General features: G+C 38.9%; 1 protein-coding gene across 4 annotated transcripts in view; it reads left to right on the forward strand.

The window, feature by feature from the left end:
• Window positions 1-850: 850 nt before the first annotated feature.
• The window catches only part of RANBP3L (RAN binding protein 3 like), a 38,422-nt gene continuing 17,135 nt past the window's right edge, over window positions 851-22,137 (forward strand). For 2 of the 4 annotated variants that reach the window (XM_042825927.1, XM_042825931.1), the window contains exons 1-10: window positions 851-1,252; window positions 11,946-12,004; window positions 12,263-12,299; window positions 12,921-12,998; window positions 14,048-14,119; window positions 15,232-15,303; window positions 16,001-16,125; window positions 16,541-16,644; window positions 20,224-20,308; window positions 21,384-21,474. In XM_042825927.1, the coding sequence (XP_042681861.1) occupies window positions 1,045-1,252; window positions 11,946-12,004; window positions 12,263-12,299; window positions 12,921-12,998; window positions 14,048-14,119; window positions 15,232-15,303; window positions 16,001-16,125; window positions 16,541-16,644; window positions 20,224-20,308; window positions 21,384-21,474 (931 nt within the window). In that variant the 5' untranslated portion in view covers window positions 851-1,044. The remainder of the gene's footprint in view (window positions 1,253-11,945; window positions 12,005-12,262; window positions 12,300-12,920; window positions 12,999-14,047; window positions 14,120-15,231; window positions 15,304-16,000; window positions 16,126-16,540; window positions 16,645-20,223; window positions 20,309-21,383; window positions 21,475-22,137) is intronic. The other 2 variants (XM_042825930.1, XM_042825928.1) reach the window with 2 other exon arrangements.

A 22,137-nucleotide genomic window follows, 5' to 3' on the forward strand; every position in this document is an offset into this window, starting at 1 on the left:
GAACGGCATGGAGCTGTGCCAGGGGAGGGCCAGGGGGTGGGGAAAGGCTCTGCTCCTGAGGGTGGTGGGCATGGAAGAGCCTGCCCAGGGCAATGGGCATGGCACTGAGCTGGTGGAGCTCACAGAGCCTTGGGACGCTGGTCATTGGGTTTGCTTATGAGTGGTGCTGTGTGGATCTGGGAGTTGGGTCAGCAATCCTTGCAGGTCCCATCCAGATAATGATATTTTGTGATTCCATCAGGAGGAGTAAGGTGGCACACTATGAGATTTATGCCAGCACCAACTGAGGTTATGGTGAAGACAAATGATGAAGACAAATGATGAAGAGCTGCCTGCTCTTGGACAATGGGCATTTTTGCATGCTCTTCTGTGAAGCATTAGATAGGGCTGTGCTGAGAAGGAAGCCTAGAAGCACAGTTCTGCTAAACTTTTAAGTAAATTCCTACCTTCTTAGATCATAGGCAGGATAACACTAGGCGTGCTGCCTAGCAGCCTGAGATTGCTACCGCTTGAGCAGAAGAATCTGGGGCTGTTAGCACTGAAGTGACCAACGTGAGCTGCACGTCTAGGCTTTATCAACGAGCTTCAGAGCGTGAGGTGGAAACCGTAACACCTTTTTGTTGACACTGCGTTCGGTTTGTGTTAACACGGCAGCGGCGGCAGTACGGGGCGCGGGCTGCAGCGCCGCCGGCCCCAGCCTCTTCGGGCCACGCCTGAACAAGCCGCGCTCCGGCCGCCTCCCCGCCCGATTATGTTAATCCGCCGGGCTTTACATATCCCCTCCCAAAGGCCCGCCCCCGCTATGAGCTGCCTCGAGCTGCCGGCGCCGCGCCGACCGCCCGCACTGCCCGCCGGCACCCGGAGCCGGCGCTGCATGCAGTGAGGAGGTGCCTCCTGGAGGGCGGCTGTTTGGTGCTGGAGGGACTATCGCCTAGGGAGGAGTTAATGCGGCTAAATTCGGAGACACAGCTGAGGCTTATAGATATGTAAACATATATATGTGATTACACGTCTATTTATAAAGGTGCTTTTGAGGCCGTCATAATGAGAAACCAAGAAATTTCAGCTTGCCTGGGGAATGTTTCTTACACAGATGTACAGCACTGTGCGGGCTGTGATGCTGCAACCAGATCCCAGTGCTTTGGGAAGATTAAACGTGGTCTCCCCAGAATCAGAGATCCCCAGGCTGTGCCCCCAGCTGCAGGCCTGCAGGCACAGACAATGCACAGCACTGCGGAGGAGCACTGTACAGGTACGTCTCGTTGGCTAATATTGGTGTGTTTGCTGTGTGCCCACAGCGCGGGGATTGCTGGGGAATGGGGCAGTGACAGCACAGTGTGCCTGTCTGATGGCTGTGGGATTGATGATGCAAAGCAGAGCTTGACTGGCAGTAGTTTCTTTACTGCAAGTTTGCAGTGTGACAGAAATCTTCAAGTTGCATTGAATTTGAGAAAAAGATGGTGTATGACTAGGGTTTTGCTTCTGTAGCACCCCCAAAGCGGTTCCTCTGTGTTTCTAGGTGTGCCGCTTCAACTCTAGCTTTCCAAAGTGGTAGGCCTGACAGCAGGGGGAACAGCACTCATGTCCCGAGCCCTGCACTGATGCATTGTGCCTTGAGAGCTGTGGTCCTGCCTGGCTCCTCTGGGAGCTGCGTGGCCTTGGGGATGAACAGCAAAACCCTGTGTCATCTGGGTAGTGAGGAGGACAGAGAATCAAAAGTGATTCAGATGGTACTGTAGTAACAATATTTGTGAAGATTATGCTTTTAGAAACAAGTACTAGCATTTAGCATGCTTTGCAGGAGATGCAAAAGGGGGATGCTACCAATCGTTTTTAACTGTGCAGATTAATGAATGAGCAAAGTCAGCAGGAAGAAGTGTGTTCCTTCAAGGTCTCAACATGGTGCTGCAATTGATTTACTTCATCATGCTTGGGATAATTAAGCAGTGAACTGTCCCTTCTAGTCTGTGCTTAGATTTGAGCACACATTCTGCCATTTATTTATATGCCTAAAATGAAGGACTGTGTCACAGCCATACTCCATGCAATTCAATTTCTGCAACAACTTCTATGCTACTTCATAAGGATTTTTGAAAATTAATAATGGTGTAGTGCCTTGAAAGTGGTAAAGCTTTATTTGGCAATCGATTTTGTTACCCTTGCAGTTACCATTTTAGAGGCTTTTATAATATATTAAAAATGTTGAGCACCGGGCTGTTGGAAATGTTCAACAAACAGTTTTTGGTTATATGCCTTGGCACAGTTCAGGTATTGCAGTACTGCAAGAATTACGTGGAAGTGATAAGGCTCCCAAAATATTTCCTTCACTCAGATGTTTGAAATAAAGCTGAGTTTTCATTTTTCATAGAAATTATATTAAATACTGTTGGGGGAAGGTATTTCTAATTTGTGCGCTTGGAGTTGTTTAAATGCCTGTTTATGATTTCCCTGTACAGAAATGGATAGGTGCTGCATACACTGTGTTTATAAAAGCTTTTGCAGGCTGTCAGCTGAGTTTCTATGACACAAGCAAAATATTTTATTTTTCAAATCTTATACTGTATGCTGCAAACCCATGCTGAAGCTAGGAGTCATAAGTGTAATTGTTTGGGTAAAGGAATCCTTTCCACACTAATCAAGAAAATTGTACTTAAGATTCTGCAACATTTGGAAAAGTGACTGAAGAGAAGTTGGAAAAGCCTGCAAGTGTTAGGGCCCAATTCTGTACAGCTTTGCCTAGATGAAGCATTCTCGCTTCCATAATTGCTCTCACTGACACTGAAATTATTTATGGGAATTATAAACTGTTAGTATGACAATGAATGTGCAAGAGTCTTAGCAGTATAGTAGACTGGATTGTCCTTCCACTTCGCTCCCAGAAGTTTTATTGTGCAATGGTCAGTTAGGTGAAGATTTCCTTTCCCCTTTCTGAGTGTGAGAAAAACAGAAAGCACTTCTTTGACAATGTACATGCTGCTGATCCAAACAGGAATGTGTGAGGTTGTTTATCTGTTCCCAAGCTGTATGTACAGGAGTCTATCTGAGCCCAAGATAAGCAACACACGTACACTTTATATTTAAAACAAGGCGATTGAATAGCGTGCAGGGCTGTCTTCAGTGATCTCATTTGCCACTGAAAGGCAGTCATGTCTGTAGCACAGACAGACAAATGTCTGTCATATACAAAAAAGAAATCTAATTCTCAAATGTAAGTTTTCAAAAAACAAAAGTATTTATCCAAAATTTCTTCTCCATGCATTTGAACTACTTTATTTCAGTAATGCTGAAACTATTTATTCCAATATGTCACTTTGGTATGTTTTGGACCAGACATTGGGAATATTTTCTATTAAAATTTTTACAAATGAGAAGCTTGTTGCAAATTTGTTGATTTATTGTCTTTCTTCAGTAGGAGAGTATTGTGATAGAAAAAGTTCATTTAGCTTACAGGTTGGAAGTGTTACAAAGATCTTAAGCATGAAAGCTTGTTGCCTCTACAGTAATAAAAGGGTATGTATATATTATAAGGTCTCTTCTACCTCTACATTTGCAAAATTCTTCTGATTAGTACTGGAGATTTGGCTGGATTAGACTTACTTGATTTATAACCTTATTCTATTTTCTGAAGTTGTTTCTAGCAGTTCTGATTTGAACAAACATGAAGAACACAACAATCAGCATATAGCTATAATAGATTTAAATGTAAATAAATTAAACAATCTTGTCTCAAAATGTTGTAGCAAAAAAAAGAAAAATCAATGTATTTATTTTTAAAATCCTGTGGTCTTGGCATTACAGCTGATTTTATTAACTGTGGAAAGAAATGATCTTAATTTTTAAGCGAGTTGTTCTAGAAAGCAATGAATATACTTTACAAACAGAACTCAGAATTGTGAAAGATAGTAAGGGGGAATCTAAAAGTAGATTTCCTGGTCCATATTTACATCTTTGAAGAAGTGACCCAGTTTTTCCGGAGGTGCAGAACAACCATGGCTGTGCATTGCATGGGAGCTCTCAGCTGCTTAGCAGTTACATAGACTGACATTCAGAGTCAGTGAAGGAAATTTGTAGAAGCTTTTTCTGTATGTGTTAAGGTAGGTGAAATGTCAGCCTATAGCACTGTTCTAGGACATCACTGTTGTGCCTCGTGTCATCTTCCTTACTTGATTTTTGGCACAGGGAAGCTTTTTATACAGTGAGGTCACTGAGAGACCTGAGGTTTTGGCTGCCAGCCTCGTTGCACTCTCACTTGGCTGTGAAGTGATTCCATTTTATCTTGCAAAGCTCAGGGAGTGTTTATAAAAGAGAAACCACGGTTCTGTAGCAGCTTTGGCAAATCCTTCTTAGTCAGAAAGTTTTACTATTTTTTTTAACTCCTCTTAGATGAAATCATCCATCTCTGGAAGAAGACATCTTCTTCTATCAGAAATAGTTTAATAATAGTAAATATACTTAAACATGAGTTTGAGCGTGGATCACAAAGACTATTTTCTTAATTTATTCTACTGCATATTTTCTCTATATGTATTTATTTTCTTCTTGACACTGCATATGTATTATCTAAAGTATAGGTCATTTTCAGTGCTTTTAGAGATTATTATCATATCAGTATACAGTGTAAATTTGATGTTCCATGAGGTAGTATGGTAATGGACAGATCATCAGTGGGTAAAATATAGTGAAATATTTCTGTTTTCTTGACTGGAACTATGCTAATTTCTCAATCCACATCTTCTACTTATAAGCGAGGTCACTGTTAGGCTTCTTCTTTTTGTTCACGTTGCTACAAAATACCAGAAAAAATATTTTAATTTTGTGTTTATTTCAAGTAAATGATCTGAACAATCTTGTGTTTGTAAATGGCAGAGGCCTTGGTGGTTTTTTTCTTAGTATTTCGGTAATGTGAAATTACATCTGGCAATAAAAAACTCGAAACACATTAAACCTACTTTTCCTCTAAACTTCTTCCCCAGTTACATGTTCCTGCTTGGTTAAGTTGTAGTGAAACAAGAAAAATAGTAATGTTGGGTACAACGTACATGGAAGAATATGCTGTTTGTGTTCTGTTTCTTTGAAGCCAGCAATCTATGATGTAGCATCGAAATGAAGGAAGATTCCCACTTTTAAATTTGCAAGTTACAGTAATAATAAATAGCACTAAGGTTATTAATGATATGGTGTATCAGAGTGGAGAGACTTGCTCGTGGTGTGCTGTAACCTTATCTCCCAGTACGATAGCATGCTAGTCTGATAAGAGATTTGAATGCAGTGGTTCTTGTGTGCTGCATAACACTTAGTAAGTTGTGAGCAGAAGCTGGACAAAGTTAAAGATTTTGTCCGTCAGGTACTGGAAGTGACATTACTCAGATATAATTTGAGAAAATGATCTTTGATTAAGAATTTCTTTTTTTTTTTTTTTTTTTCTTTTCTTTTAACTGGATAAAGTAGAATTGTAATTTCTGTTTTAGAATAAAAGTTTTCCAATGGAGTCCAAGTGGAATTGTTACAAACGTGTACAAAGAGGTACACGTTGTTATTTTCACTTAAAATACAAGGAGATAATAGAATTTTTTAGGATTTAGTTTTTGTCATCAGTGTTACACCTGTGTTGGGAGTTACGAGCTACTCTGTTTTTCAGGCTTTGCATTCAACAAATTCAGTTCTGTAGTTAAGCTAACCTGAAATACCTGCAGGATTGGTTACTTTTTATGCTATGAAAATAATATAAAGTTCAGGGAATAGTAAAAGCTCAGGATAAGTCTAGTGGATTGATATTAGGCATTTAAAGAAATTCTTGGTATGAAAAGCTTGAAAGAAACAGTAAACACCAGAGAATCCTGCCACCTAACTCATCAAATGGCATTAAAAAACCAAAACAAAACAAAACCTCTTAAAAAAGCCAGAAATAAGAATTTTCTATTGAAAGCACAAATGTATTTTTATTCTCTTGAAGGTGTTTGTTTGTTTGTTTGTTTGTTTTTCTATTTGCTCTGAGAGGGATAAAGCCACAGCACTGACAGCTACTTCTGACACAGGAGTTCAGGATTTTCCTTGCCTGAAAATTGGGAAGAGTAGCGTTTGGATCCTCTCCATAGTGTCTTTAGGTCTCAGAGGTGACACATCATTTTTGTGTTCTCTGTGCAACATGAAACGACAATAATAATAACACTAAAATTGCCAAAGCTGTCAGTGTCCTGCTTTTTGTGCGTGTGAAGCTTCTACACCTTTAAGAGGACAAAAGTGAAAGCAATAGAAGTGAGGAGTGTAGTCGCAGTAAAGGCTGAATGACTCCTACACATAAATAATGCTGGCTCATGGTATGCACACAAAGTTGGTGAAAGCATTTTTAATGCTATTTCTGGCATGCCATACTGACTAGTGCTTCCTAGACTTAGACAGCAGCCAATGTTCATCTTTCCCAAAATGCGTCCTTGCATTTTCATGCAAACCCAACTTTAGAAGTGCAGTTTTCATCAGAGCTTATGAACTAGTGTGATTTACGGATCACCTGCAGGTCTGTGCTAAGGCACAGCACTGAGCAGAAACACGAGGCAGGGACTACAGCACTGGGTGCAGGGCAGGCACCAGCCCTGAGAGCTGCATGCCCTGTGTGTAGGGGCTCAGGTCAAAGCATGTTTTCTTTTTGTGAGGCACAAGCTCCCGGAGCCAGGTAAAATCTTAAATACGGGACCTGGGCATTTCTAATGCATCTTCCAGGCATGGGAGTATTTTGTACTTCAGATGCAGAAAACATTAGGCCAAGGCTTTTCTAATTCAGCTATCATAGGGGAACTGTAGTGACGAGAAGAGAGCCCAGTGTGATTATTCATAGGCAGGCTGGCATGTCCTGTGTCTGGACTCTTGGCTGAGACTGGTGGCTTATTCCAGTCCCAGCAGCGAGGGGCAGCCCATTTGGCATTTTTTTCTGGTAACTTTTTCAGCAGCCCAAGAAGTACCGAGAATTACCAAGCCACTGAGGACCAGAGCAACCCAGTGTTAACCAGGTGGTAGCCAGCCTGGTCCGACCGTGTCCTGTTGATTAGGAGGAGGAATGGTTGCTTCACACCACCTCATTTTCCCTCCCCGTGTCTGCCTGCATGGAGTCTTGGCTGCTGCTGCCTTATCCTGAGACAGGGCCAGGCCCTGCCTGGCTGGGTACCCCCAACCACTGCCAGGAGAGGAGGCTGCAAAAGGGCTTCTCCTTCTCCCAGCACACTGCTGCCAGCCCTGGGAACAGCAGCCTTAACACAGAAAAGCAAGAAGAAAAACACAGAGTTGCTTGCCAGTGTTAAAATTAGCATGGTGACATAATTGCTGTAACTCTTTGATTCTGTTGTGTATTAGATCCACAAGTAATTCTGCATTGATTTGTCACTGCAGATCAGCTGTGGATATTTTGTATTTAGCTAACTGAGGTTAAAATGCAATGGGAAACTGATGTAAAGTAAAAACTGATGTAAATGGCCTGATTGAGGATCTAACTAATGAACTATATGGAAGCTTTTCTGGAATTACAAAAAGATTTTCTTGGTGGATGCAGATCGGAACCCTAACTATGGTAACTGTACCAGCATCAGCAACCTCTTACTAAATATACTCTGGCCAAGAAAGCTTTCCCTTTGTCTCCAAAATACTTGATGGGAAATACCTTTTATATTTACTACTGTGTCAAAATATGCGTATTTTTCTTTAGGAGGTACTGTTATATTCTGGCTACACATTTCTGTGTTGGTAATGAAGCAGTTGTGAATTTTTCTTCAGTAACTTCTGTGTTTTAAACTGTTACTGGAATTTTGATGTTGTTTAAACTGGAGTGAACTTTCCCAATTCCTGTGAAGAGACTTTTAGTTCCAACAAAAATTAACTGAGGAAGAAGGTCACTTCTTTTTTCACAGCAGTTTACTCTTTGCTAGTTCCATGCTTTGGAGAAGCAAATGTACTTTTATAAATATTACTAATTTCGAGATGAATGTGAAGAATAGGAAGATTCTCTAATCATGCTTGATTTCTTTTTTGTTTTTCCTTCATTCGAAAGGAGTACAAGGTTTTTTTTCTCTTTTTTTTTTTTTTCTTTCTTTTTTTCCCCCTTTCCATTGAAATACTATTGTTTATGTGAACCACTCCCTTCTAGTGAATAGAAGTGGAATTGCTCCATCTCATGTCCTGCCATGGACCACCAGCTGCAAGTGAATTATGGAAATTTTCTTTAACTCCTGGTGACAGAGAATTATCATTTTGGGAGTTGAACAATGTGGTTTTTGTTTTTTTTTTCTACTTTCCCTAAAAAGGACAAATCAGACCACAAAGCCTACCACGTTTGCTAAATTCAGTCATTTGCATGAACATAACTGCAAAATTAACTTCAGTAGCAACAAAAGTATTAGGTGTTACTGCTGTACCTATAGATCACTGGCTATCAGTGAAGTGTCATGCTGTTTGCCCCAGATTACATGCAGCATTTGTTTTAACAGTGTGTACCATTTTTGTAATTTTTGTCAGTATTTGAAAATATAATTATTTAGCGATATTAACTCTTCTGTGTTTACAGTTGTTAACAGTTTAGTAATCCTTTAAAAAACTGATATCAAGATAGTGTGTTTTGTTCACAGTTAGGTTTGTGAGCCTAAAAACATACAGTTATGCATGAGAGTAACATTTGGACTCTAAGACTTTGTATGTTTCTATGTCGGGACCCACAATACAGGAAAGATATGGAGCTGTTAGACAGGGTCTGGAGGACCCTCTCTAACGATCTAAACAATCTAAAGATGACCAGAGGTCTGGAGCATCTCCCCTACAAAGACAGGCTGAGGAAACTGGGCTTCTTCATCCATTCAGAAGAGAAAGCTGTGAGGAGAAATTATTGCAGCCTTCCAGTATTTAAAAGGGGATTATAAATAGGGGAGGAATCAACTTTTTACATGGGTAAACAACGATAGAACAGGGGGGAATGGTTTTAAGCTCAAGGAGGGAAGTTTAGATTGGGTATTGAGGGAAGTTTTTCACAGGAAACAGGCTGCCTGGAGAGGCTGTGATTCTCCATCACTGGAGTTGTTCAAGCCCAGGTAGGATGGAGCCCTGGGCAACCTGTTCTAGTACAAAGTCTGGAGGTTGGTTAGTCCTGCCTATGGCAGGGGGTTGGAACTTGACGATCATTGGTGTCCCTTCCCATGCATGCCATTCTGTTATTCTATAATTCTGTGTTGTACTCATGTATTAAAACTAACATGAGACATCCTCTTCCCTAATGCATAAAGAATAGGCAGGGTGAACCTGTTTCCTTGCTCTCCTTCTCGGATCATTTTCATCTCAGATTCCTGCATTTTCCTGAGAACCAGAAATGCAGTTCTTCCTTCTTCTTTAAGCACAGGTCAGGAATGCATGCCTCTTCTCCCTGCTGCACATTTGTCACAGTAAGAAGTATCACAGTTATAATCTGGAAAATAATATGAAGACCAGGATGGAAATTATGAAAGAAATGGAGAGGGAGCTCAACAAACAACCATACCAAACCACAGCATGCAATGTATTCTGAGTCATTCTTAGTATCAGCATTATGAATTGGACAAAAATGATGTGTCTCAAAGTTACGAAAACAATCAAACACTGAGTGTACGCATTTTTCAAACCTTCTAGTACAGTGATATTTTAGTTCAGTCTCTGCATGCTCATTGTGATCTGAGTATGGTCCCCTTTCTGCTATGTCACTCTGTTTTCGTGCTGATTGCTGAACATAGTTTCTTTATATGTATATATACTGAATTAAGGGAGCATCATGCATAAATGTGTACATAAGCATTTGATGGCTCAACATGCTGGATTTTGTGTTGTTTCAGAAGCAGATGTGTTTCCTGTATTCTATTTGATAAACACATAGAATCATAGAGTGGTTCGGGTTGGAAGGGAGTTTTAAGATCATCCATCTAGTTTCAGCTCCCTGCTATAGGCAGGAACGCCTCCCTGGCATTGAATGCTTCCAGGGTAGGGGTATCCACAACCTGTTCCTGTACCCCCGGAGTAAAGAATTTCTTCCTAATTTCTAGTCTAAATCTACTCCCTCTTCCAGTTTAAAGCGTTTTCCCCTCATCCTGTTGCAGTCTGCCCTTATTAAAAGTCCCTCCCCAGCTCTCCTGTAGGCTTCTTTCAGGTACCGGAAAGCCACTCTAAGATCCCCTTGGAGCCTTCTCTTCTCCAGACTGAAGAGCCCCAACTCTCTCAACCTGTCTTCGTTAGGGAGGGGCTCCAGCCCTCTGATCATCTTTGTGACTCTCCTCTGGACCCCATCCAACAGCTCCATGTCCTTCTTGTGCTGGGGACCCCAGAACTGGATGCAGTACTCCAGGTAGGGTCTCAGGAGAGTGGAGTAGGGTGGCAGAATCACCTTCCTCAACCTGCTGGTCACACTTCTCTTGATTGAACCCTGAATACAGTTGGCCTTGTGGGCTGCAAGCACACATTGCCAGCTCATGCTGAATCTTTCATTAACCGACACTCCCAAATCCTTCTCCTCAGGGCTTCCCTCAAGCCATTCTCTGCCCAGCCTGTATATGTGCTTGGGATTGTCCCCACCCAAATGCAGGACCTTGTGCTTAGTCCTGTTGAACTTCATGAGGTTGGTATGGGTCCACCTCTCAAGCCTGTCCAGATCCCTCTGGATAGCATCCCTTCCCTCTAGTGTGTCAACCACACCACTCAGCTTGGTGTCATCTGCAAGCTTGCTGAGGGTGTACTCAATCCCACAGTCTATGTTTCCTGTGAGGATGTTGAATAGCACTGGTCCCAGCACCAATTATTGAGGAACGCCTCTCATCACGACCAGTGTCCACTTGGAGACTGAGCCATCTGAGTGCCACCACCCAGGTAATTTGTTATCCGGCAAGTGATCCATGGATTCATAGGAGAGGATGAAAGTGAATTGAGACTTTAAAGATACCTCTGAATGCTTTGAAGAAGGAACACATTGTTTCCCAGTCCACAGAGAATATGCTTAAATGCAGGAAGAAGAATGTCAGACTTGACATTAGGGAAAATTTCTGTTGATAGTTCTGACATGAATCATTTTCCATGTCCAGTGTGTATAACTGAACATTGACTGGGAAGGCTGTAAAGTCTCCTTTATGGCAGGGTTTCAGGAACATGTTAGGTGTTAGGCATTCAGTTGTCAGAATGACACAGGTGTGATGTACCAGAGAAACTGGATGTCTCTCCTGAGGACCATTTCTGTTCTGTGATTTCAAAATAGATACTCGGATATCATAAGAAACAAATATGAGAAAGCAATTTGGAAGAGAGGAAAGATGCTTTCTAATTCTTGTTCTAAGGAACAAGAAAAGAGTCACGCAGCATGAGTGGGAGTAAGTGAATATTACTCTGAAGAGGAGCAGAAGTTGTTAGGCTCTTTGTACACAGACCCAGGATTAAAATGATAGGAGAGATGGTCCAGATTTACATCCATCAAAAATAAAGGGAGCATGCTTTTTAACTTCATAGGGGCATAAGCACGAACTTTGCACAGGACATGAGGAGAAGAGAACATGTAATTTCCAAGCTTACTACTCAGTGAGATCTAAAAACCAATATGTCATTACTATTATGTAGTCCCCTAAAACTTACTGGTATCCAGATGGAATTTAAAGTTTGCTTACACTACAAAATCAGACGTGTTGTTTGTAAAGGCTAAAGGCAAGTCCTTCTTCTTAACTAAAAGAGGCATAAAAATATCAAAGCCAAATCCTGTGGCCTTCAGTTAGGTAAAACTCATCCTGGGATTTGAGGGACTAACTCTTTTATTTTTAGCTATGGACATTGCTTACATCATTGTGGCTTTTCTTCATCTCTAACAAAGAGAGACAGTCTTGCTCATTACCGCATAGCACTTTAAGAACTTTGGTTGATAAGATGAATCTCTGTTATGAGATTGTTATTTAAAAATGTCTCCTTTCCAGAGAGATCAGTGCTTGCCCAGCCAACGTTTGTGTTTGGAAAGAAGGACCACCCTTTGAAGGTAAAAACTTCTGTTTTGCATCACTGATAAAAGAATACTGGAAGATTGTATAGACAATGATTCTAGTAGTAATAAAAGATTTTAGCCCAGGATAAGGCTTGCAGTAACTGAGAGTAAAACAGAACAAGGAAAAGAGAAAAGTAGAAATGAGATTGGTTTTAGTACACATATGTTGGACTGATATACTTTGTGACCTGCTCTAGAAAATGGCTGCTCTATTCTCCTTGACCTTTCCTCACTTATATTTTTTTTTTCCAGCGGCCTGCTGAAGATCCAGTTTGCAAAGCTGAAAATGGTAATAACCACATCACTGAAATGGTATAATAATACACTGATATATTCATAGGATCTGACTGGAAAGACGGTTTGGAACTGGAAAGTGTGTATGGAACTTTATTTTGTATGAGCTGGGACAAATGCCTGTTAATAGTCTAAGATTACGTGGGATGTTGAGCCACCTTCTATATCCCAATATGTATGTCCCTGTCTTACCTCAAGAATTCCTCTTGGCATCTTACCTCTCATGTTCATCAGAAAGTCAGATTAAAAGAAGCCCTGGAGAAAGTCCAAGTATATTCATCTGCTATATTTGCTCTGAACTGCCCTTTTCTATTTCTTGAAGCTATAATATAAAGCAGCTTATCATTTTTAGTGCCTTCCAAGCCTGTGGACCATGATCTGATTGCAATGACTTAATTTTAGGTCCCCTGAAATTAGCAGAAAACTCCCTAGGGCTTCCTGCCAAGTGCTGACAGAGATGCCAAGACCCTGTTTTGCTTTTCTGTATTGTTTTAAGACTGTTCTGTAAATCATTCCTAGAATTTATTGTGTTCAGGTCTTGATTCTTTATCATAACACTGTGCTGAAATCACCTGCCAATCAATCCCTGCAGGAAATTATATTTGCTTTTCTCTAGATTTCATCTATTGTTCCAAAAAACGTGCAAGATCATCATCTTGTGTTTTCCAGAAGTCTGGCTCAGAATCTAACATAGGTATGCCATTTGAGTCCTGTCATGTTGTAATAACTGTAGTTTTGTACTCTTGTCTGCTAAAGAAGTGAAGGAGTTTTTCTGTCCAAGAATTGTTTTTGCATGGTAGAAACATGCTAACATTTATGTTAGCTTTCATGGTAATTTTTAGTAAGTGCTTCTCAAAGTGAAAATACATTATTTTGCTGTATTAACATAATATTATATAAACACTTAAAAATGTATATATTTCATAAGTTTCCTTGATGAGCTCAAACAGTCAGTAGAAAAAGAGGGCTAGACAGGAATGAGATGCCATGATTGTGGAAGATTTTTGTTCCTTGGGCAATTCCTGAAAATATGAAGTAATTTTCAGAAGGACTTCTCTTTTCATCTAACTGACAGGTGACCTCAAAGTTCCTTTGAGGAATGTGTTTTTCTTCTATGATGTCCAGAAGAAGTGCACACAAGTCACTGTGTTAAGCAGTAGGACTGGTCACTTTTTTATAGTATTTATTTAACCTGGGAGTGTGACCAGGAGGTTGCTTTAGTGTTTATATATTACTATGTATGAATGATATTTTCGTTTAGTTCTGTGACAAGCCTGAACATAACTAAAAGGATTTAAGATAACCTAAGTTGGGTTCACACTAAAAATTACACTGAGATCATGTACAAAAAATACATAGGGTAGAAATTTTAGAGTATGTCTGCATCAAAATATGAAGTAGGATGCAAAACCAAGCTTGGTTCTCTTGGTTGTCCAAATACTAACTGATATCTTAACTCCCTGCTTCTGTTTTGAACCTCACCAACTGATGATCTGCGAGACAAAACCACTGTAGAGTAGGCTAGATGTAAGCAGTTGATCTGAACCAGGCTGTGCTGCTTGGCCTCAGAGATGTCTTCAGTTCAGCAGTATCAACATAACCTAGTAGTATCCTTCAGAAAGCAGTAGATAGCAGAAAATAATTTATTCTGCCGTCAATTAAGCAGAATAAATTATCTGTCTAACTTTAAATTAATCTTGTTTTGTTCCAAATAATATTAATTTCAGTTTATTATTCTTTCAGATACAACGCTTGCTGAGAAAAGAAGATCATCTTCCTTTACCGTTCTTCCTAGGTTCCCTCCCTCCCAGCCAGGTAAGTGGAAAAAAAAAATGACGACAATATATATTTACACAGCAAAGCATACATTACCTAAAATCAAGAGGTGTACAGAACTGCCTTCCTACAGAACAAGGACAGAGCTGAACGTAATTGAGCTAGGCTGTTATTTGGATAGAAGAATGAAATATGTTAGGAGAGTTGGCGGCTCAATAGAAGAAATGTTTTTTGCATTTGGTTTTAGGGAATCCCACAATAGGGAGGAATCTTTGAATGAGTTGCCAATAGACTTTTTATTGTGTTGGTAGAAATAGTAACTGAAAAACCAAAATGGAGTTAAAGTAATTAAATTATTTAGTTTGCTTGCTTTAATTTAATAGTCGTTGCTCCTGTACAAGCATCATTTTTTTGTCCCAGGAGCCTGTCTTTGATCTGACTAGTGACATTACGAACATTCTCTCACTCCTTTATACTGGAGAAGACAGAGTGGACTGAAATCCTAGTCTGTCCTGTCAGGAGCAGGTCTTTGACAGACTTTGGCATGAGGGAATTATAAACAGTCTTACAAGGATAGTGTTACAGTAACAAATGACATTCTTCCTGCCATTAAAAAGCAGTGATCATGTGTTGAGTATCTATCAATTGTGTACATTTACAGGATATGATATATGGTTGCTATTACTGACATGTTTCTGGTTGCTATTTTTTGTCTTTGTAAAAATGGTGAAAATACCACTAGTACAATGCCATCATTGTAGTAAATTACAAAATCCTTTTTGTAAGAACAAGGGCAGGGTATATTAATCTCTTCCCATGTTCTCAGGTCTCATTTAGTCATCTGAGAAAATCATTAGATGGAACCAGACAGTGTTGCCATTTCAACAGCTTTGCTTACTAGCAGCACCTGGTTTTCAAAGCTGAATATTTTCAGAGATTAATGCATCTGTTAATGTTCAAAAGACTTTAGTCTCTGGCAGAACCAGAAAACCCATGCTACTTGCTGTGCATAAGTCAGTAAGAGTTGTTCAGATGGATAAGTTAGGATGTTGCTTAGACACTACCAAAGTGGGGAGGACTTGCACAAATGTTGATTAATCATTTAAAGTTTATCATTATTTGTTAATCAAGTTTAAATTCCTTATTAATAGCAAAGAAGAGCAACATATTCATGACCTCAGCTCTTCTTCGACAAAACATTGACATGGGAAGTACAAAAGAAGGTAATTGTCATTGCAATATTCATTCACTGTAGCTCCGAAAATACATTGTTAACAGATTCAGAAAAGATAAAATTGACAGCTGTACTGTAAGCTGAGTGATATGCTAATTGCCTTTATGAAGCTAATGATTTATTTATTTGATGGTGATTTATTTGGTGGTTCTCTGAGCTCTGGTCTGAGATTCTGCTTTGACTATTTAATTCCTCAATGGAATGAATGTAATCTTGAATAGTGAAATTCCACATTTCTAATACATGACTGAATAGGGATAAAACTCCACTCTTTGAGAAGGCAATGAAGTGCCTTCTTGGTGTCTGCATTGGCCAGTGCATGATTAAATATGAAATCCTGAAAGGCAGCATTGATTTGTTTGGACCTAAATGTGTAATGTATGTGTATGTATAATATATTTAGGTCCAAATATACATTTAAGTTTTAAATATCTTCTGTTTAAATATTTATATACATGTAATGCATTACCCTTCTATCCTGACGGGGTAACGGTGCAGTAACACCTGCAGAGTTGTGTGTTTTAGGGGAATTAAGATTTTTAAGAATATGTACTAAGGAAAGAGTAACAATAGAAGTAATTTAAATAAACTTTGAAGCTTTCGGTTAATGAAACAAAACACATAGGTATTAACTAAACGTCGAGAAAATGTCTCAGTTTAAATATTTTGTCTTTGTATTTTGCAAGGATCCTTGTCAGAAGGTCAGCTGTGGAATGTTATTAGGCCTGCCATTTTACAACCTCCACAAGCCCTGACCTGTCCTGAAAATCCTGCAGTATCTCTAGTGACTAAGAAACAATCACATATTCAGGTAAGGAGAAAAGTAATTTTACTGACAAAAATATGTTTGGAGCTCAGTCAAACGTAAACCAAAACAAAACAAAAGCGTGGAGCTATTCTAAAGCAGTTCAGTATTCCACTGCATGATTTTCAAGGAAGTTCCTCTATCAGTTTTAGGGGAATCAGTGGAAACTGCTAAACCAGTGCTGTTTTAAAAAAAACATGTCTTCTTTGCAGTCTAATGCAACTTTCAATATTGGAGTGTGGGAAATGGAGTTTGGGATTTTCTGTATCTTTTGGTGCTGACTGAGTGTACAGCAGGAAGAAGCCTTTATCAGTTTCCACATACATCAACCTCAGTGACTCTGGATTTCTTGCAAACATGTTTATAACAGAAAATAAGCTTGGATTGATTAATTCATCCAGTTTTATTATTTTATTTCTAGTTATCTGAAGACAACTCTTGTTCCTCATCTGAGAATTCAGCAGGCTCCAAAGCAGCAGTGAAGTCATCGATTACTGTGAATATTTCTAGCTCTAAAACAGCACGGTAAGTTTGATTATTGTATTTGTACACTTAGTTACTTAGTAACTAAGTAACACTTAGGTTACTTAGTGTATGGCCTGCCCTTTTGTCCTGCATGTCTAAACCTATGCTGTCCAAATCCACAATGTATACGCTGGTATTTGTGTGTGGTGCCAGGATTTGTGGATGCTGACATGAGTTCCGTATGCCGTAGGGAATGGAATCCTGCCAGGAAACAGTTCATTTCTCATTAGCAAAACCAGAAACTATTTTGGTTCAGTATCATGCAGCTTTGTCAGTTCAAACTGTATCTTGGTTTTGAATGTTTAAAGTCATGCTTGTGTTTCTTTGGAGAGTTCTGTTGTGATGACATAGCTGCCCCATTTCATAAACTGATGATTTGCCAATATATGTAAGTATATCAGACACAGAACTCATGAAGAAAAGCATGCAGTACCATCACTGAATAAAGCAGCGGATATGCTACATCTGTACACATACAAGAATTTGTGGCCTGAGTGACTAGCTGTGATGACTGCAGTGGAGTAGCATCTTTGTGCAGACATGGGTTGTCCAGGATGAACTTCTGAATTTCTGCATGAAGAAGCTGACTTCTTTGGATTGGGATCATCACCTCCCTGGATAACAGAAAAAAATCATATCAGTGTGAAAATGGACCTTTGATTTACTCATCTTTCTCTGAAGTCTGGCTTATGAAAATACTAATGGCCTTTCTTGATTAACTAGTTCAGTGCAGACAGGTTATTTTGTATTAATAATGCTTGCTAATGGTGTATGACAGTTTTTTACTTGGAAGTTGTGAGTATCAGGAATATACCTGAAGTGAGTTACTGATGAAAGAAGAACATTTCAAAATTGTTACAGTTAGGGTAGTACGGTTAGGTTGTGGTTGGACTTGATGTTCTGTACGGTCTTTTCCAACCTGAGCAATTCTATGATTCTATGATTTAATTGCTAAGGCCACAGCCAGTATATTTTTGATATTGCATCCTTTCTCCCTCCCATACGAACTTGGGACTTCAGAGAAGATGAGGGATTTTATATGCACAGACAACTTAGATTCTTAATCTTTATTGATAAGAAAAGCATTACTAAAGCAGAGATGCACAATGGTGGTTTTGGAAGAGTCAACCTCCCCTTGTCAATCACAGTTAAACCCTGTGAGGACAAGATGGAGCCACACAACATACTGGATTTTAGGAGATTCAGAATGATAGTAAAAGCTAAAGGAAGACACTGCCACCTTCAGATCAATTGATACCAATATTCCAAATCCACTTACCCTCTGACACCTGCACAGTGTCTAGGAAAGGACAACTGAGTGGCTGTCTTTTCTGAAATAGATGAATAGAGAAATGCTTTGCTGTGTTTCAGTACTGACCAGTTGCAGGACTTGAAAGTTCTTACAGTGTTAATTTTCCTTTCATTTTTAAAAGGCATTTCTCATCTGCTTGGTGCCTGATTAGTTTAATGCATCAGAACTGTGGTAAAATGTTAAGTTAATTGCCAAGCTGAATATTCATTTAAAAATGGCCAGGTGCTTTCTGTTCTTCCAGCATTACAGAGGGGTACCAGTACCTTTCTTCTGATCTGTGTAAAGTGCTTGTTTCTTTAAAATACTTCATTGGAATCTTTTTCTGGCATAGCTCTTTTCTCACAGGTAACTTGACAGATATTCAAACGAACAACTCTATTTATCTATTTAATTCCATATGCATGCTAAAGAGTAACAACCAATGCAGCCAAGGCCTGCAGATTACAAAGTAAAAAATCTTGTCAGTTTAATTATTAATCATGGTGAAGATATTGACATCTGTGTACATTAAAAAAAAAAAAAAAAAAAAAAAAAAAAAAAAAAAGAGACTCAATCTGAGGATGTCCTGTTCTGTCTTTCTTCTTCTGCTTGTTCTCTATGTAATGCTATTCTTTAGAGTGATGAATGAAAATGGTTTCTTTGTCCTCCATAGTTGGTGTGGTGTGGCTGCACAAGTTCTATTTCCAACAGTTCAGTTTCCTGAACTAGCTGAAGCATAGAGCAATTTGTTTTCTTGAGTCTGATTATGAAATCAGTAATTACATTAAAATTATTAAAATGATTGTTATTAATATTAATTATGAACACTTAAAACTATTAAAAGAATTAAGGAAAATATTATTAAAAAAGGAAATCATTTTTTAAGTGATAAATACAATGCTGGGAAAATGCAGGCTTCTGATGATGTATTTAGTTTTCACAATGATTTGCTTAAAAACCTGCAGGGGGTCAGAGCCAGCATTAGAACTGTCAACTTTTTGGACATCGAGAAGGATCAGCCGAGTACCTAGATCTGCTTCTATCTCTCCAGGGTCCTCTCCAAGTTTCTCCTTCTATTCTTTGTTCGTGGTAATTCCCTGAATTCAGTGCCTCTGTTTTGTATCTCCATGGCAATGTCATTCCTGGCACATTTTCTTGCCCTGCAGCAAAGTGAGGATATTAAGATTTTAACGAGTCCCTCAGGCTGGTATTTCCAATTTAATGATGACAACTAGAAAAATCCTGCACTGATATTTTTTTTCTTAAATTTCTCAAAACACCCAAAATCCATTTCCCATTATTTGTTTGAGACAATACTCTGGCTTCAGTTTTTTTAGCTCTTCTGGAATGCTGTCCTTAGTGATTTGCTGGTGCAGCAACCTGGAAATATCAGATGAAATCTTAGGATAGATATTGATTGCAATTCAGTGAAATATACTGGAGAATTTTCTTTACTAAAAGATAAGAAATTCAGCTTAAACACACTTCAGATTCCCCTTTAATGGTGAAAAACATGTATGAAAGATTTTAAGGCTGCAAAAAGTCTGATTTTCTGATTTTTGTTTCTTATTTTTCCTTTGTCTAGCAGCACATCAAATATGAGATAAAATTAGGAATATTTTTTTTCCTAAGTGCTAGATAGACACAGTTTGTACTGAAGAATTCCTTCATCCTACTTGAAGAGATTTCAAGCACACTGCCATTGTGAACGCAGAAACTTAGTTGTAAACTCAGATCATAAAATCATAGAATTATCAAGGTTGGAAAAGCCTTCCAAGATCGTCCAGTCCAACCATTCACCTACACCAATATGTCCCCACTAAGCCACGTTCCTTAATACTGCATCCAAACATTTCCTGAGCACCTCTAGGGATGGTGTCTCCACCACCTCCCTGGGCAGCCTATTCCAGTGTCTGACCACGCTTTCAGAGAAGAAATGTTTCCTAACATCCAGTATCCATGCTTCGAGCATGGTGGCCTACTGGAAGATGTTCCTGCCAATAACATGGAGGTTGGAAATAGATGATCTTTAAAGGTCCCTTCCAACTCAAACTGTTCTGTGATTCTGTGATTCTACAATACTACTTTTCTGTGAAACCTTTATGTTTTTGCAGTATTTATCTGATTGCTTAAGAGGTCATTTTTTTGTTTGTCTGTAATAATACAAGATGTGGTAGAGTAAACATATGAACTTATTTATATTCTTTACCAAGTAATATGCTTGTTTTATTTAAAGACATTATGTTCTTTAAATAGTTCTAAATCACATCCTTATTTTGTTCCCACAGAAGTCAGTTGTTAGAAGACAGAAGTATTCTAAGCAGCAGCAATTCTGGTTTTGTGTTTGGAGAAAATATGGTTGAGAGAGTTGTGGTAAGATCTGTAAATTCTGGCACACTCTTTGTGTGTGTGTGTGAATGTATGTTTTTTTCAGAGATTGATTCTTTTTAGCTCCTTCTGTTCTTTTTAAGATATGAGTATACAGATTGCAATGGCTGTTGAAGAGAAAATAACTATTTTCTGTAGGAGGGGTAGGCATCCCTGTTTTTCCATTCAACATAAATACTGTAATTACAAATAACAGTATGCATTTTTCTTTTGCTAAATTTTTGACTTGTAAAACAGTTGCTTAAACATTCCATGCAAAGCACAACAGCAACAATAGCAGAGAAATGAATGTGTCCTTTACCACTCATATAGTTTCTATCCATCCATTAAGAACTGGGAGAAGTTCATTTGAATACTCTTGGACAGAAGACAATATTTAACACTCACCATAGATACTGTCCATGTTAAGATATATTGTGCATGCCATCAAACAGCTTAATGAATTAAATCCTGCTGAGGACTATACCACTCAGGGTGGAATTAAAATTCACTTTCTAGTAAGAGTACAGTGAAAAAACTATTCATATCTGCCAGTGAAAAAAATTGAGAACTGAAGGGCTGGTTTGCAGCTTCTGACAAAGATTCATATGTAAGATAGTTTAGTCACAGTATTGTAGGAAGTCATTAGTGTTAATTTAAAACATGGATAAGAAGCTTAATCTGAAAAACTGAAAGATTGAAAGTTTTAATTCCTCTGATATTAAATGTGTGCTGTCTGGAAGTTTTGAGCTATTCTGGGGTTTAAGTATGAAATTGGATATTAGCTGTAACTTAAATCCACTGATAGGCTTATGTGTTTAAAGCTTAGTCCTGGATCCTTACAAAGAAGCCATAATTCTTGGCAGGATGATGTACTGATTTTATGAAGTTGGAAGTAATAAAATTACTAATAAAATGAAGAATAAAATTGTATAATCTATGTTGTTTTACTCATAATGTATTACAATTCCAAATTTTCTCCCTGCTGTTCAGTAAAAGATTCAGTGTTCTGTCTGATAAGAAGTAATATAGCCTCTTTATATAAATGTGAAATCTTACTTTCCCTTCTTTTTTTTTCTAGAGCCCTGAAAAGCATTCTGTGTCATGCAATGAAGTTGATTCATACAAAAGAGAAATAACATCACTTTATATAGAATCTTTTCATGTAACAAGTAAGCATACTCAGCAAAAAAGTACAATTAGTCTTTATAATGCATGTTTGAGTGTGTTTGACGGTGTCAAATGAATTGTGCTAAGTAGTTTTCAAATGTTACTGGCACGTCCAATCTCCAGAATACTATTATGTACTTGCATGTGAAGTCTGTGTTTAGAATCATACAATCATAGAATGATTTGAGTTGGAAGGGACCATTAAGTTCCAATTCTTGTGCTTTAGACTTTCCCTTCATCTGTATATGTGCTTGGGATTGTCCCCACCCAAATGCAGGACCTTGTGCTTAGTCCTGTTGAACTTCATGAGGTTGGTATGGGTCCACCTCTCAAGCCTGTCCAGATCCCTCTGGATAGCATCCCTTCCCTCTAGTGTGTCAACCACACCACTCAGCTTGGTGTCATCTGCAAGCTTGCTGAGGGTGCACTCAATCCCACAGTCTATGTTTCCTGTGAGGATGTTGAATAGCACTGGTCCCAGCACCAATTATTGAGGAACGCCTCTCATCACGACCAGTGTCCACTTGGAGACTGAGCCATCTGAGTGCCACCACCCAGGTAATTTGTTATCCAGCGAGTGATCCATCCAGCAGATCCATTTTTTTCCAGTTTAGTGACTGGGATGTCATTCCGGACAATGTCAGTCTACAATCCAGGTTGATAAT

Source organism: Centrocercus urophasianus, unplaced genomic scaffold (genome assembly GCF_019232065.1).
Source record: "Centrocercus urophasianus isolate 14NV4802_14NV808 unplaced genomic scaffold, USGS_Curo_1.0 seq_25, whole genome shotgun sequence".
NCBI classification, from domain to species: Eukaryota; Metazoa; Chordata; class Aves; order Galliformes; family Phasianidae; genus Centrocercus; species Centrocercus urophasianus.